Source organism: Engraulis encrasicolus, chromosome 11 (genome assembly GCF_034702125.1).
Source record: "Engraulis encrasicolus isolate BLACKSEA-1 chromosome 11, IST_EnEncr_1.0, whole genome shotgun sequence".
In the NCBI taxonomy this organism is placed as follows: Eukaryota; Metazoa; Chordata; class Actinopteri; order Clupeiformes; family Engraulidae; genus Engraulis; species Engraulis encrasicolus.
Window position 1 is genome coordinate 23,218,343 of NC_085867.1, and position 15,000 is coordinate 23,233,342.

General features: G+C 44.2%; 1 protein-coding gene across 2 annotated transcripts in view; it reads right to left on the reverse strand.

The window, feature by feature from the left end:
• Positions 1-4,915: 4,915 nt before the first annotated feature.
• The window catches only part of LOC134458100 (patatin-like phospholipase domain-containing protein 7), a 76,480-nt gene continuing 66,395 nt past the window's right edge, over positions 4,916-15,000 (reverse strand). For both annotated transcript variants that reach the window (XM_063210224.1, XM_063210223.1), the window contains 4 exons: positions 13,580-13,693; positions 11,557-11,641; positions 10,890-11,002; positions 4,916-5,123 (listed from right to left, as the gene is read on the reverse strand). In XM_063210224.1, the coding sequence (XP_063066294.1) occupies positions 4,983-5,123; positions 10,890-11,002; positions 11,557-11,641; positions 13,580-13,693 (453 nt within the window). In that variant the 3' untranslated portion in view covers positions 4,916-4,982. The remainder of the gene's footprint in view (positions 5,124-10,889; positions 11,003-11,556; positions 11,642-13,579; positions 13,694-15,000) is intronic.

Consider the following 15,000-nt stretch of genomic DNA (forward strand, 5'->3'; position numbering starts at 1 on the left):
AGAGACATATATATAACATATTTTTTATTTTATTATATAATAGTTTTATTAGTACAGAAGGCAAAACAAGGTAAGGCTTCTACACCTAACCAGCCAGGTAGTAAACAACATATTACAACAGCACATTTCATGTATGTCTGTTTTTTTCCTCCACTAAAATAGCCACATTCTTTATACATCAAGTGCTTCAGTAACAAACTCTTCATGTCATTCCACATTCATACAATTACATCACGTCTTCCGCTTTACTTTCAAACAATGGTAACGGTCCAGTCTGTACGACAACACAAAACCTGTTAAGTCTTTCCCATTCATCTTTCATGTAATAACCACTACAGGTGCTTAGTTATAAACAAGCCGTAAACCTCCTAAAGGAAGAGTCTTACCCACATGAACACACCAAAAGACACAAAAGTGTATGGCAGAATACTAGCATTCCAACATTCAGATTGGCTGCGGTGGCTGTGGCCGAACTGAATCATATCTCATGACCATAATTTGCTGAACTTCAACTACAAACTGTCGCTTGTGTCGCTAAAATAGGCACCTCTCGCTCAAATTGCCTTTGTATCTTTTGTTACCAGCACCTCTATACAAAGACAATTACTTGTGTGGTGTGTTCGTGAGGTAAGGCTTTATCGTCCTAAATATTAATGCCGCGTTGGTTCACAGGGTTCATATTTTCCCTCAGAACAAACGTTACTTTGTTAGCAAATGAACCTACAGTGTTGTCTTGTAACACCTCCACAGATCTCCAGGACTACAGGTTGGTGTTTCTAAGCTGAGGAACAGGAAGACACTTGAAGAAACCCTCTCTGTCCAGGGGACTATACTACAAAGCTGGTTCAGGAGTAAACCAGGTTAACCCTTGTGTTGTGTTCGTAAGCTGCATACACCTGTGGTGTTCGGGTCATTTTTGACCCGTGTTAACAAAACTCAGCCATAAAATACCCAAAAACACTAGTTATCATCAAATATTGTTTTTCATCTCATGGCTAACTTGGTATGTATTCATATCCATGGAAATATTACTTTATGTATTCATCTTTTTGACTTTACTGGTCTTTTATCTTATATTATGCAAATCGTTTTTGATGACCAAAACTATCAAAATCTGCATAAATTCACTATTAATACCTCCTAAAGTGATACAATTAGTGATTATGTTGTCCATGTATTACAGCTGATATGAGAGTACAACAACCCCCAAATTTATTTTATTGGTTTTTCTCTAATATTGAAAAATATCATCAATAGTGGCATTTGTGGTGTTGAGGTCCAAACCAACCCAAAGAGATTTATAGCAGGATAAAGACCAAATGTCAACTGAATTAGTTTTTCAGTGCATAAAATCAATGTTTAAATATGTTGACTTGGTGTTTTTCCAATATTTATATGATTTTAGTGTGGTAAATATACAAAATAACAATTCTGTCCGAGTCACAGCTATTCCACCAATCTAATGCAAAGATATTGGAAATGAACACATCAATTAACATGAAAAAAGTCACACTATTCATCTGAATCCCCTATGCCATGAACATGGACCATTATATCATTGCCACATCAACTTTATGGAAAATATAAGACCAGTTCTACATGTTTGGGTGCCATTATGAATAAATGTATTTCGCAAACAAATGTGCAAAAAATCTCATTATATAATGCAGAAATTGATTCCCTGACCATGAAAACATATGAGTAGACACCAGAAATACATCTGTACTCCTTTCAGAACAGGAGATATGACGTATTGTAGTGTATGGGACTGTCCGACTGCCATATTGGATTTGGAACATGAAAAAGCTGGCAAAAAAAAAATTCAGGCAAAAAATATATTTTCCTCACCATAAATCACCAAACTAAAGACAAGGGGCAACCAACAGCTTTTCAGAAATGCATACAACAGCCAAAAATCTATGCCGGGTCAATTTTGACCCTGAACACCACAGATGTAACTTTTTTTTTTTGGACCTTTAAAATTTACTAAAATGATAAAACATATTTTTTGTGTGTTGCAATGATTGTGACTGAGGATTAGATGAAGCCTTATTCCAAGAAAATAAAGGAAAGTGTGTTTTTTTCACACTAAAACTTGAAAACGGGTCAAAAATGACCCGAACACAACATAAGGGTTAAGTTACGAGGTAAATAATCTAATAGAAGAGCCTGGAGTCCTCATTTTCTTAAGCAGCCTCTTTATTAGATGATTTACCTCTTAAGTTAACCTGGTTTACTCCTGAACCAGCTCTGCAGTATAGGCCCCAGATCATATGAGGCCTTCCATCACCAGTAACAGTGATGAGAATGGTGATTGTTCAGGGGAGGACTTCATTAAAGAAGGGGCCTTAACAATGATGTCAAACACACAAATCTAACAAAACATAATAACAACTCAACCATTCAAAACAGTCAAATATCCCAAATCACACACAATCAATGGAAGTCAACAGTGGCTTGCATGGACACTGGCGTATGGACCTTATACTCATCTCCCATTAGACTGCATGACTGCAAGCTTCCTGCCAACAGGCCTTTTGGTGTTTTTGGTTGCCCTAGTAGAGGCTCACCTAGTTAACAACTAATCAAGGAGCCTGTTGTCAGTTTTGGTTCATAAATGGCACTGTATTGACAATTAATGATCAGGGGGTGAATCATTTTTGCCCTTTTTTGTTTAAACTTGTTGTAACAATAGAAACATTCAAATTCAATGTATTGGACATCTGCATAGAGTATCGTTTCCAGAATAAAAGAAACGTGTTAATAATGGTCATTCTCATCATTCTCACTGACAAATATGTTTAATTTCAGGAGGGGGGCTAATAATATCGTCCTCAACTGTACATCCATTCTTATGGCTCACATCAAAAGCCTGACTGATTCTTTCGTAACACATTTACTGTTTTTTTCATGCCTTTTTTTGTAAAGAGATCACATGAAACATCACAGTTCTAGAGCACCTAGGGTTAGAAATGCTAACTGGTTAACATTCAATGTGTAAATGCAAAAAAGGCACTTCTCTAGGCTAGGTACATTGCATTGTTTTTGGAGGCCAAGGTCGACAGAGTATCCTTAGTTTGCAATAAAATACTGTTGCATTGATAGGCTTATTAGTTAAAAAAAAGTGTGTGTACATGATGTGTGTGTGTGTGTGTGTGTGTGTGTGTGTGTGTGTGTGTGTGTGTGTGTGTGTGTGTGTGTGTGTGTGTGTGTGTGTGTGTGTGTGTGTGTGTGTGTGTGTGTGTGTGTGTGTGTTAGGAGGTTAGAGGTGTAAAATCATTCTCTCGTCACTGTAGTGAGCCATTCCTTGAAATGTACTGTCCAGATGCCCTGGTTGTTGCTTTGCATAATTCGTTGCATATGTAAAAAAAAATGATGTATCTTGTAAATATTCAAGCTTAATTCTGTATGTTTAAAAAACAATCCGAAAAGACCAGATTGTCCGTGGATGGTTTTTAGTTACATTAGTAAGTGATTTGAAAAAACGAAAGCACAATTATATTCATAGTTTCCCTAATCATAGGGTCGTTGATTGTAAAAGGAAACGCTACCATCATATAAATTACTTCTCCCGACACCTGATCAGAAAAGAAAGAGCAAGAACAAAAAAAACAAAAACAAAACAAAAACAAACAATTCCAAACATAGATCAAACTAGCTAGAGGTACAGCATATAACCAGCAGTCCACCCATAGCACAGCATGACCTAATGTCTCATCCAAACTCTGGACGCATGACAGGAACTAGGAAGCCTGTGGATAGTACTCTAGGGCCGGCCGCACACCGGCTCCGACAGCACTGCGGAGCACTTTCGCTTCCAACATAATTCGGACCCCCAAACCCAATTTCACACGAACATAGCATTGATAGTCAATGGGCGGCGCCGACAAAATAGAACTCGTCTCTAACCGCTAGCAGACATCCGCGAATCGACATCAGCGCCGGTGTGCGGGGTTGTATTGACAACTATGGAATCGAACTTTGGCGGAGCAGTGCTCCGCTCTTTGTCGGAGCTGATGTGCGGAAGCCCTAAGGCTAGTGTGGTGTTTGCCTGGTTAACACCAGACCTAATCACAAGTTACATTAGGTCTGGTGACCTGCCTACTGCAAATTCCCTAGGGGGGCGGAATACTTGGCCATTAGGAAACCCTGCTAGGCTCTCTGATTGGACAGAGACACTGTAAAGGTCGGAATACTTGGCCATTATGACACGCCCGTCCCGCTCTCTGATTGGACAGAGACAGGGACCATGATCAGTTTCTGAGCAATGCTTCCATACTGTCTTTCAGATCGGAATGATTGTGTAGAACTAAAGGCAGTATTTCCCAGGCCACTCTGAGGGACCAAGAGAATGATAGTCCGTTCAGACATCCAATGACCTGTACTGTGCTTTGGCCTATGAAGCCTCTGTTTAAGGCAAAGAGGTTAGAGTCACAATGGGTAAAAAAAAAGATCCTCTTCTTGTCCTTTGGATGATACAAGCTGCACAGGAATGTAAATGTGGTTTGTAGGCGATCTAGCTCTGTGTTAATGTGTCCTTCAATGAGTCTGTGAAAGCTACCCGAGTGCTGTAAGGCCGTGGTAGGAACTCAGGGGGAATGTGGCCGAAGTTGTGTGTATCTGTGTCAGCAGCATGTGTGTGAGAGTGTTTTCTAGAGAAGGAAATAAGAGAGTTAGAGAGAGAGAGAGAGAGAGAGAGAGAGAGAGAGAGAGTTTAAGAGAAAGAGAGAGAGAGAGAGAGAGAGAGAGAGAGAGAGAGAGAGAGAGAGAGAGAGAGAGAGAGAGAGAGAGAGAGAGAGAATGGTGTTGGTGGGGTGTCAGTGTGTACATTGTCAAATTGCATAGTGCCTTCTTATTGGTGTGTGTGCGTGTGTGTGTGTGTGTGTGTGTGTGTGTGTGTGTGTGTCTGTGTGTGTGTGTGTGTGTGTGTGTGTGTGTCTGTGTGTATGTGTGTGTGTGTGTGTGTGGGTGTGTGTCTACACTCAGGGTCCGTTGGGCTTGCGGGCGCGTAGGCCAGGAGGAGAGGTGCGGTCAGCAGGGCCGAGCAATGCAGTGGAGGGCCCCACGTTCTCCACGGGGGGAGACGAGAGGTAAGGGGGACGCAGGGGCTCCAACTCTTCATCCTGAGGAAGAGGAGAGAGGGAGGAGAAGAGGAGGGACGAGAAGATGAAGAGGAGAGAAGGGGAGAGAAGAGGAGATTGGAGGAGGAGGAAAGAGGAGAGAAGGGGAGAAGGGGAGATGGGAGGAGGAGGAGAGAAGAGAAGAAAAGAGAAGATGAAGAGGAGGAAGGAGAGAAGGGAGTGAAGAGGAGATGGGAGGAGGAGGAAAGAGGAGAGAAGGGGAGTGAAGTGGAGAGGAGAGGAGGAGGGGAGAGAAGGAGGAGAGAGGGGAGGGGAGTGAAGAGGAGATAGGAGGAAGAGGAGATAGGAGGAGGAGGAGAGAGAAGGAGGAGAGAGGGAAGAAGGGGAATGAAGAGAAGAAAAGAGAATATGAAGAGGAAAAGAGGAGTGAAGAGGAGATGGGAGGAGGAGAGAGACGAGAGAAGGGAGAAGGGGAGTGAAGAGGAGATGGGAGGAGGAGGAGAGAAGAGAGAAGGAGAGTGAAGAGGAGATGGGAGGAGGAGGAGAGAGGGGAGAGGAGAGAAGGGGAGTGAAGAGGAAAGAGAGAGGAGAGAAGGGGAGTGAAGAGGAGATGGAGGAGGAGGAGAGGGGAGGAAGAGGAAAAGGATGGAGATGACTAAATAATAATAATAATAATAATAATAATAATAATAACTGTATTTGTACAGCACAATTCATACACAACATGCAGCTCAACAGTTAGATTAACAACAATGTTAAAAACAAATATATTGAAATGAAGAAAAAGATCAAAGGAAAAAATGATAAAATAAAATAAACTTCGTTGGTGAAGGGAGGAAGATGATGGAGATGAATGGAGGAGGAGGTGGAGGAGAGAGGAGATGGGAGGATGAGGAGGAGGAGGTGGAGGAGAGAGGAGATGGAATGAAGTTGAGATTGGGGGGAGGGGTCATGGGGAAGAGGAGGTGAGGTAGGGCAGAGGAGAAGGACACGGGAAGGTGAGGAGGGGGAGGTGGAGAGGAGAGCAGATGAGAGGAGAGAAGAGGAGATGGAGAGGAGGTGGAGAGGAGAGGAGAGGAGAGGAGAGGAGAGGAGATGGAGAGGAGAGGAAAGGAGAGGAGAGATGAGGAGAGGAGTGGAGAGGCAGCAGCGATTGTAGAATAGAAGAGAAGAGAAGAGAAGAGAAGAGAAAAGAAGAGAAGAGAAGAGAAGAGAAGAGAAGAGAAGAGAAGAGAAGAGAAGAGAAGAGAAGAGAAGAGAAGAGAAGAGAAGAGAAGAGAAGAGAAGATGAGGACAGGACAGGAGAGGAAACAAGAGAAGAGAAGAGGAGAAGAGATAAAAGACTTGGTGAAGAAAGAAGAGGGGAGAAGATGGAGAAGGGAAGAGGAAGAGACTATACTCTATGTATGGGCATGGAGATGTGGACATGATGTGTATGGGCACGCCATATGGGTGCTATAGTAGTGGGCGTGTGTGTCCCACCTACAGCATACAGAAGTGTGTCCGTGCATATACAGAAGTGTATAACAAATCAGACTACAATTATCCTGGGCTGTGATTTTCTTCCGCACTGACCAAGCAAAACTTGTACACCTGGCGCGTAATCAATTTCCACGCCTCTCTCCCTCCCTCCCTCTCTCCAGTACTACACAGCCTCAACTCCTTAATTGGCCCCTCGTGGAATTGGTCTCCAGTCGAGCTCTTCATGAGAATGAAACACCTGCTACCCCCTCTTAGTTTAATTCCTTTAACATGCATCGCATCGCACTGTGCTGCACACCCACAATAGGATACTGCCAGGGCAGCTGACAGCTTTTTCCGGGCCCAGGACAAAGTCATCTGAATGTGCCCCCCCTCATCAATAAATACAATGGAATGAGAACCCGTTTCTGGGACCCCCTCTCTCCCTGGGCCCGGGACAACTTACCCCTTTGTCCCATCCTGTCAGTATCCCTGGATACCGCATACAGCACTCCGGGGGAGGAGGACAGGGGAAGAAAGGGACGTTCGCACAGGGTGTGCGGTGCGGGCTTGATATGCAATGTTCTATTACTTTCTTTTCCCATCTCTTCTCCTCCCTCCCTTTATTCTTTCCTTATTTCTGACCACTTGTTTCCTCCTTCCTAAGCTGTTAGTTGGTTAGTTGACGCTTTCATTTTATTCAACGCGACTTACAGTTATTATTTTTTCAGGGTATTTTCAGGGGGCGGTAGTAGCTCAGGTGGTACAGGAGCCGTTCGGCAACCCAAAGGTTGCCGGTTCAAGCCCAGCTCGGCCTGACTCCAGCGTTGTGTCCTTGAGCAAGATACTTCACCCCAAGTTACTCCTGGTGATAGGGTGGTACCCTGCGTGGCAGCCACTGCCACCAGTGTGTGAATGTAAATGGTGAATGTCAGGCATACAATGTAAATCCCTTTGAGTGCTCGAAGGAGTGGAAAGGCGCTATATAAATGCAGTCCATTTACCATTAGTTACAGTCCCTGGAACAATGTGGGGTTAGGTGCCTTGCTCAAGGGCACTTCAGCCATGGATGGAGATGTAGGGAGAGGTCAGGAGGGATTCGAACCTGCAACCCTTAGATTGAAAGACCAACTCTCTAACCACTAGGCCACGGCTGCCCACATGTGTGTGTTGAAAGATTTCTACAGAGAGAAATATAGAGAGAATATACAGCCCTGTCTACGGGCTACGGTAGAGCACTGGACTGCTATGCTGGCGACTCGGGTTCGACTCTGGGCCGGGTCATTTGCCGATCCTTCCTCATCTCTCTCTCTCTCCCCCACTCATTTCCTGTCCCCGTCTTCACTGGGCTGTCCTAATAATAATACAGGCCAAAATCCTCCCGAAAATATGAAAATCCTCCCAGATCCACAAGTAGCTCGACATGCTGAAACAGGGATCTGTCAAGAACCAGGTTACGCTTCGAGATCGAAGCCAGCTTGTGTAAGTCTGTCCTTCTGAGGCCTGCAGTGGCGGTAGGGACAGAGGGGAGGCAGCATTACTGTGTGGTAGTAGGGACAGTGGGGTGGAGCCTTAAAGTGCAATTCACCTCTGGGCAATGTGTGCTGTTATCACATGTAATTCATCCTCATTTTGAATTTTACATGAGAAAAATAAAGTAATTTGCATTATTTCGTTTAATTTAATACAATTATGTGCTGAAGCGATTGACAAAGCTATTTCAACGGACTCAGTTAACCAGAATGCACTGCGGGAAACTAAGTAATCGTTGCCAGGTTACCGCGTCACCGAATTCGAAGGAATCTTGCGTTCTGGCTGCTCAGTGCTCGCTGCCAGCAAATGTAGGCTGATATCCGAGACAGATTGATGTTGTTAATGTAGACTGTTGAAAAACATAACAATCATGCATTTTCCTCACTGGGTCTCATTGCGCAAACTATAGCTACTAACAGCGAATAAAAAGCGAATGGAAAAACAAACTGCTGAGAAGTGCAGCTCGTGTCGCAACTGTTGCTGTCCTCAGATTAATGCTGAAACGGAAAATGAGAAAGCTAGGCTAACCTTACATTTAGCCTATTTTTGAAAAAATAAATAAATGTAATACTCATTCAAGAAGGAAGTAGCCTGTCTATCTCTGCTCATGTTCTATCTATCTGTTTAATCCCATCAAATCCAAAGGCGAGGCGGACTTGTCTCCGTTCAACCAACTTTATCAAAGAGCGCACGCTTTCTCGCCCTCTCTCTCTCGTGCTGGTGTTTGACCAAAAGCCGTTTCATCCGGACCTCTGCTGTTGGTCCCTAACAAATAGGCCGACAAGTCAGAGGGAATTTATCATTTATAGGCCTAAATAAAACAAATGTGCAGGCTGCCTTTTAAAAATGGTCTTCATCCCATTCATTGACTCTAATGCAAGTGCAACATGAAGGAAAATCGCCCCCGGTAAGTTGCACCGTTTCACCATTTCTGGGCATTCAGCTGTTCAGGTTATGCTATCTGTTTTTAGAAGATGAGAAATGACTTGCGTGAAACATAGCTTAGGCCTACAAACCCCCATTGGCCTAAATAGCGCGGGACACCCCACCGTCTCCATCTCGCCAGTTTGAGGGAGGTGTTGGGTTAGACCTGCATTTTGAAGATGTAGGCTATCGTCGCTTACTTTGGTCAAGTGTTTAATTTGATTTGTCCGTTCGCGTCTCAACTGTCCCTCGAGAGGAAGTCTGTGTTTATAATTTATGCAAAATAGGCGGCCCTGACTGCCTGGGGAGTGAGCTGAAATCTACAATGACTTGACAGTAGATTTCAGTAGCCTGCCTGAGTGTGCCTTGTTCTTGCTCGTGTTGTTTAAATGCAATCAAGTCCAAGTGCAGTAATGATAACCAGCGCATGCATTTATGGCTACTTTGTTTGCAACCTGCGTAAGAGGAGCATGAACATCGCCAGCAGTGCAAGGAGGACGCCACGTTTGAGGATAGAAATGGTCGCAGCCTCCTTCAGCAATCCATCAAATAACTTTGAATAATCTTAAAATAAAGCCTGATTCAATTAAAGACAACTTCACTGTCGAGCTCCTATTGTTTAGCCCATTAGGACTCGGAGTGTCCGTGGCCGCTGCACCGTGATCTGGACCTCAAATAATTCAGGAAGCTTTTAAAAATATATATTAATAGCATATTAAAATTAATAACAAAGCAAAAAAAAAAAAAAAAAACGTGAGGGCCATGTGTTATTACAACTTGCAGGCCTAATAGGCTACACCTGGCAGGCGTAGACATCGTGGACTGGTGCGCTCCGATAGCCTACTGTAGGTGATTTGTAATGACAATGAGCGCATATTAACAATTCGGACAAAACTTTTTTTAAGCAGTTGGATTGAATGCACCAAGGCTTTTACCATTGTGCAGTAACCTATAGGCCTACTTGAAGTAGGCTTATTATCCGGACAATGTAAATATCTCCATCCTCGAAATGTGTTATCTGCCTGCCTGCTGTTCTGTTCCATGCCGCCTGTCATGCCGAGGTGATTTGATGACGCGTCCAATCAAATCACCCAGCAACGTTCTAATGGCATTGTAGTCGTTATTTTTTCTTCCGGTGATTTGATGAGGCTTGAAATCACCATTACTAAAACAATAAATAGCTTTTATGTTTAATATAAAGGTATTATATCCAGAGGCTACATAATCCCCTGTTATAATGTGGTCTAATACAGAGATAGGGCACAATATTGTTTGAAAGGTGAATTCCGCTTTAAGCTATGTTACACTAAGCGCGACCTACACTACCTGAGCGACGGAAGTCTTTATTTCTCTATGGAGGGTCATCTACTAAAGCAACCAAAGCGAATTCGGCAGGAGTGAATTTCAGCGATTAAAGTCAAGCTTATATTAAAATGAGCTATAACGGCGAAAACCAATTGGAATGTTCATATCTCCGAATGTCCCAGGCTGTCAAGCCAGAGCCGCTGGCTTGCTTAGCTAGTAAATCAAACACGTCAATATCACATCCAGAGCGAATAAAGTGAATTAATGGCAAAACTCCTCAGTTACCTGGGTCGCATAGGTCGTTTCTGGTCTACATGCAGCTTTAGGGCCTCCGCACATCGGCTCCGACAAAGTGCGGAGCACTGATCCGCCAAAGTTCGATTCCATTGTTGTCAATACAACCCTGCACACCGGCACCGATGTCCGAGGATGTCGGCAAGCGATTAGAGGCCAGTTCTATTTTGTCGGAGCCGCCCTTTGACTATCCATGCTATGTTTGTGTGAAATTGGGTTTGGGGGTCAGAATTGTGTCGGAAGCGAAAGTGTTCCGCAGTGCTATCGGAGCCGATGTGCGGAGGCCCTTACCGTGTCGGCTACCTCCTCCTCATTGGGATCACTAAGGCGACCAGCCAACTCCAGGTCCGACAGGGCGCTCTCAACCAGGTCCTCCTCGTAGTCAGTAGGGTAGTCAGACTCCTCTGTAAAGGGGGGAGAGAGAGAGAGAGAGAGAGAGAGAGAGAGAGAGAGAGAGAGAGAGAGAGAGAGATATTTAAAACTCATTTATTGGACATCACCAGTTCATAACATATATAGTTTTCCCTACAACATCTCCCCTCTGTATGAGAAGGGAGGAGCCCTCTCCTTCACACTCTCAATACAAGACAATCATCTGGAGAAGAGCCCCCCCACCCCCATCCAAATTCAAAACAAGGCATTTGTTACCATCTAAATGTCTATTTTCAGGTTACACCCTTCAGTGACATAACATGTAGGGATCAAAAACAAACAATTCAACTACCATTGCAGAAAGCCAAAGTCATTTTGCACCTTGCAAGGATTGTCACACTCACAGCTTCTAGATCTGTTGATTGGCACAATTTATTTTTATTACCCTAACAGGGTAAGATGATCTTCAGACTAATTCTGAAAATATTCAGTACATTTTCTTATCTCTGTCAATATAAAGTGTTCCTATATACTACAGAAACCCACTTCTACCGGAGCAGCATTAAAGGTGGTGTTGGAAACTCACCGTCCACTATCGCTGATTTGACCGGCTCAATGCGAGAGACGATCTCAGCCAGGTCAGTGAAGGAGGCGTTAGGACAGGTCAAAACCTACACACATAAACACACACATAAAGCATTTACATGGCTTAAGTACTGTATGAGGAAAATCTAGGTTTTAGGCTAGCCTGATTATCATCGACATTCAGACTTTGAGACTTGGTCTCTTATTAAAGTAATTCTTCACTTTAATAGAGAAAACATATTTTTCTTCTTCTAATTGTGTCTGACGAAACCAAGTAAGAGCCTATTTTATGAAAAATGTAAAACTTGTGGAGCTTGGCCAATACATTCACTGCACAGTCAAGACCTTTGTCTATTATAATATTCCTCTATATTTTCAATTTGAACAACTTTTGCTTTTTTCCACAATCTCAGTGTAAAGTTAAAGGCCAACTTCCGATAAACACAGTTTTACTCACTCCTTTTGAAAATCGGACGGTCACCCCGTTAAACTCACATGCAAGGCTCTCATAGCGGTGCGTCACCTCGCCTGGCTGTGTTTCCCGGTGTTTCCCAATTGACATAAATAATGCAGAGAAAGGAGCAAATCACGAAAGCCTTTCTGTGTTGCGTCACGTCGAAAGACGGCGTTGCCCACAAAGGTTTAGGGGTCTTACACATCAGGGCGGTAAAGCGTTGCGGAACGGCCGCGTTTTTTACCGGCGTCGGTGAAAATACATTGAAACATACTGTATCTGTCCTTACACACCAACCGGCGGTAGTCGAGCGTCAGCGGCGCGGGAGCCGGCTCCGCACCGCGCTGCATTTGGAAAATAGAACTCGAGCGTATTTTTCACGCCGGCGACCGGCGGTGTCTCATTCAAATGAATGGCAGAGTAGCATGCTAGCTTTGGCTGTGGGGAGGGTTTTGAACAGGACTGGCCGCGCACGCCGACTCTGTCAGTGTGAAAGGCAGAGAAAAACATGCTGGCCGAAACTAAGCAGAAAGACTGCGTTCGTCCCGCGGCCGTTCCGTTCCGCCTTGGTATGTTTTGGCCCTTATGTCGATCCATTTTTCTAAAAAAATGTCGAGTAATTTTTTTTCTGCTTGTTTTCAAAACAAGCAACGTCTGGTGGCCCTAAACCTAGCTTAGCTTAGCTATCAGCTGGTTGCTACTCTCAGATACGCACACAGCACAAAGCCTCATACATACAGTATGCCCACTCTGGTTGCTCCGTGCCTGCAGCTCGCCTAGGGGTCGCTGTCGAAAGAGCACAGCCCTGAATGGAGCCTGCACGCCTCCGTTGGCGCCCCTATAGTGCAGTACCACCCGGGGAAGTGGCGACTCTGTTTCCCATTACAATCTCTCCGAGAACAGGAGGACTGAGTCAATCAGAGACGCATTTCCACGAGAACAGGAGGACTGAGTCAATCAGAGACGCATTTCCACGACAAACCTGGAACACCCTCTCGTTTCTCCACAAGCCACCTTGCTAGCTTGCAAAAACGGCTTGAAACAAAGCAACCAGGGGTCCATTTCTCCAAAGCGTCTTTACTATCGTCGTTAGCAAAGTCCTTCGTATGAGCGACTCAACTCTCTGTCGACAGCGAAGCTAACCATTAAATCCAAGGGAATGGTAAGACGGTCTTAAGACGGTCTTAAGACGGTTAGCAACAACAAGAATCGAGAAACGGACCCCTGAACGTTTTTTAAAACAGGACCAACACTTAACACATTCAATAGCAATGGAGAACACAGCAAAATTAATGAAATGACGTTAACAGGCCATCTTTAAGGACAATGTCAGTGTAAAGTTAAAACTACGAAAAAAAGAATAACATTTGGTATTTTCAGAACATCAAAATGCACATTGTTGGCATGTGTCTACGCTTGCATGTGTGTGTGTGTGTGCGTATGCATGCGTGTGTGTGTGTGTGCGTGTGTGTGCGTGTGCATGTGTGTGTGTGTGCGTGTGTGAGTGTGTGTGTATGCATGGGTGTGTGTGTGCGTGTTTGTGCACGTGTGTGTGTACATGGCGCCTCACGTTGGTCTGTGTGTTGTGGAACTCTTCCTGGTGCCAATCTCTCATCATCTTGTCCACCACTCCACTACGACACCACACGTCAAACACCGTCTTACCATGCTGGTAGCCCACCTCCTGAGAAGGGGGGAGGGGGGGAGAGATGAGGAGAGAGAGATGAGGAGAGAGAGATGGGGGGAGAGAGAGAGAGAGAGAGAGAGAGAGAGAGAGAGAGAGAGAGAGAGAGAGTGAGAGAGAGAGAGAGGGAGCGAGAACATGTCAAACACTATCCTTGCATGCACGCATCAACACAGACAGACATGCAGGCAAACAAGCAGTCAGTCAACCAGGCAGACAGACAGACAACCAGGCAGACAGACAGAACAGACAACCAGGCAGGTAGACAGACAGGACAGACAACCAGGCAGACAGACAGACAGACAGTGTTTGCGTTTCACAGGTCGTTAACTTTCTATCCCCGTTCCCAAATCAATTTTGCCTGAAATTTACATTCTATCCACAAACACACGAGCCACCATGTAATCAATAGACACTGGGCTGGTTCTGCCCGAAGGGTCTCATCATAAAGAGGGGAGCAAGGACAGACAGGCAGACAGACAGACAGACAGACAGGCAGGCAGGCAGACAGACAGGCAGGCAGAGAGAGAGAAAGGCAGACACACAGGCAGGCAGAGAGAGAGAAAGGCAGACACACAGGCAGGCAGACAGACAGGCAGAGATAATGATCTTGTGAAGTTCGAAGCATTCAAAGGGCAGGTGGATTTTACTTGAGTTGTGCACATACACCGCATTTCACATTATTACGCAAATGACATTTTTTGCCGTTTTCCTAAATAATCAATAGAAATGACAGTCGTCATAATTTTCAAGTAATCGGCCATTAGAGTACAATTCAAAAGTTTTTGAATGAACCTTCCAATGATAACGGTATTTTTTTAAATAACAAAAAACTTAAAATGCCCAAAATGCTCTGTTCCAAATTATTACGCAAAACAGTTTTGTAGTGTTGTAATACAAATTTCTTTCTTTTTTTCCCATTTACATCAAAACAGTTGGCATTTGGTACCTTCTAAATTACATTTCGATGTTCAAAACTTGGTCATAAGCTGTAACTGGAATGCTGCGTTTAACATTGAAGTCAATGGCAGGGCATTGCATGGGAGTTATGGAAGCCCAGATATCCTTGATGCTTTGCTCTCAGCTGTTTTTGTTTGTTTGGTCTGGTGACCCACACTTCACTCTTCAATATACCCGTAGATTTCCATGCCACGTGTAGGTGCTTTGGAGGTGATGACATTCTAACTCACCAGACATAGCATCCCATTCATTTTCAATGGGGTTTTATGTCTGGTGCGTTAGAATGTCATCACCTCAAAAGCACCTAAACGTGGCATGGAAATCTACGGGTATATTGAAGAGTGAAG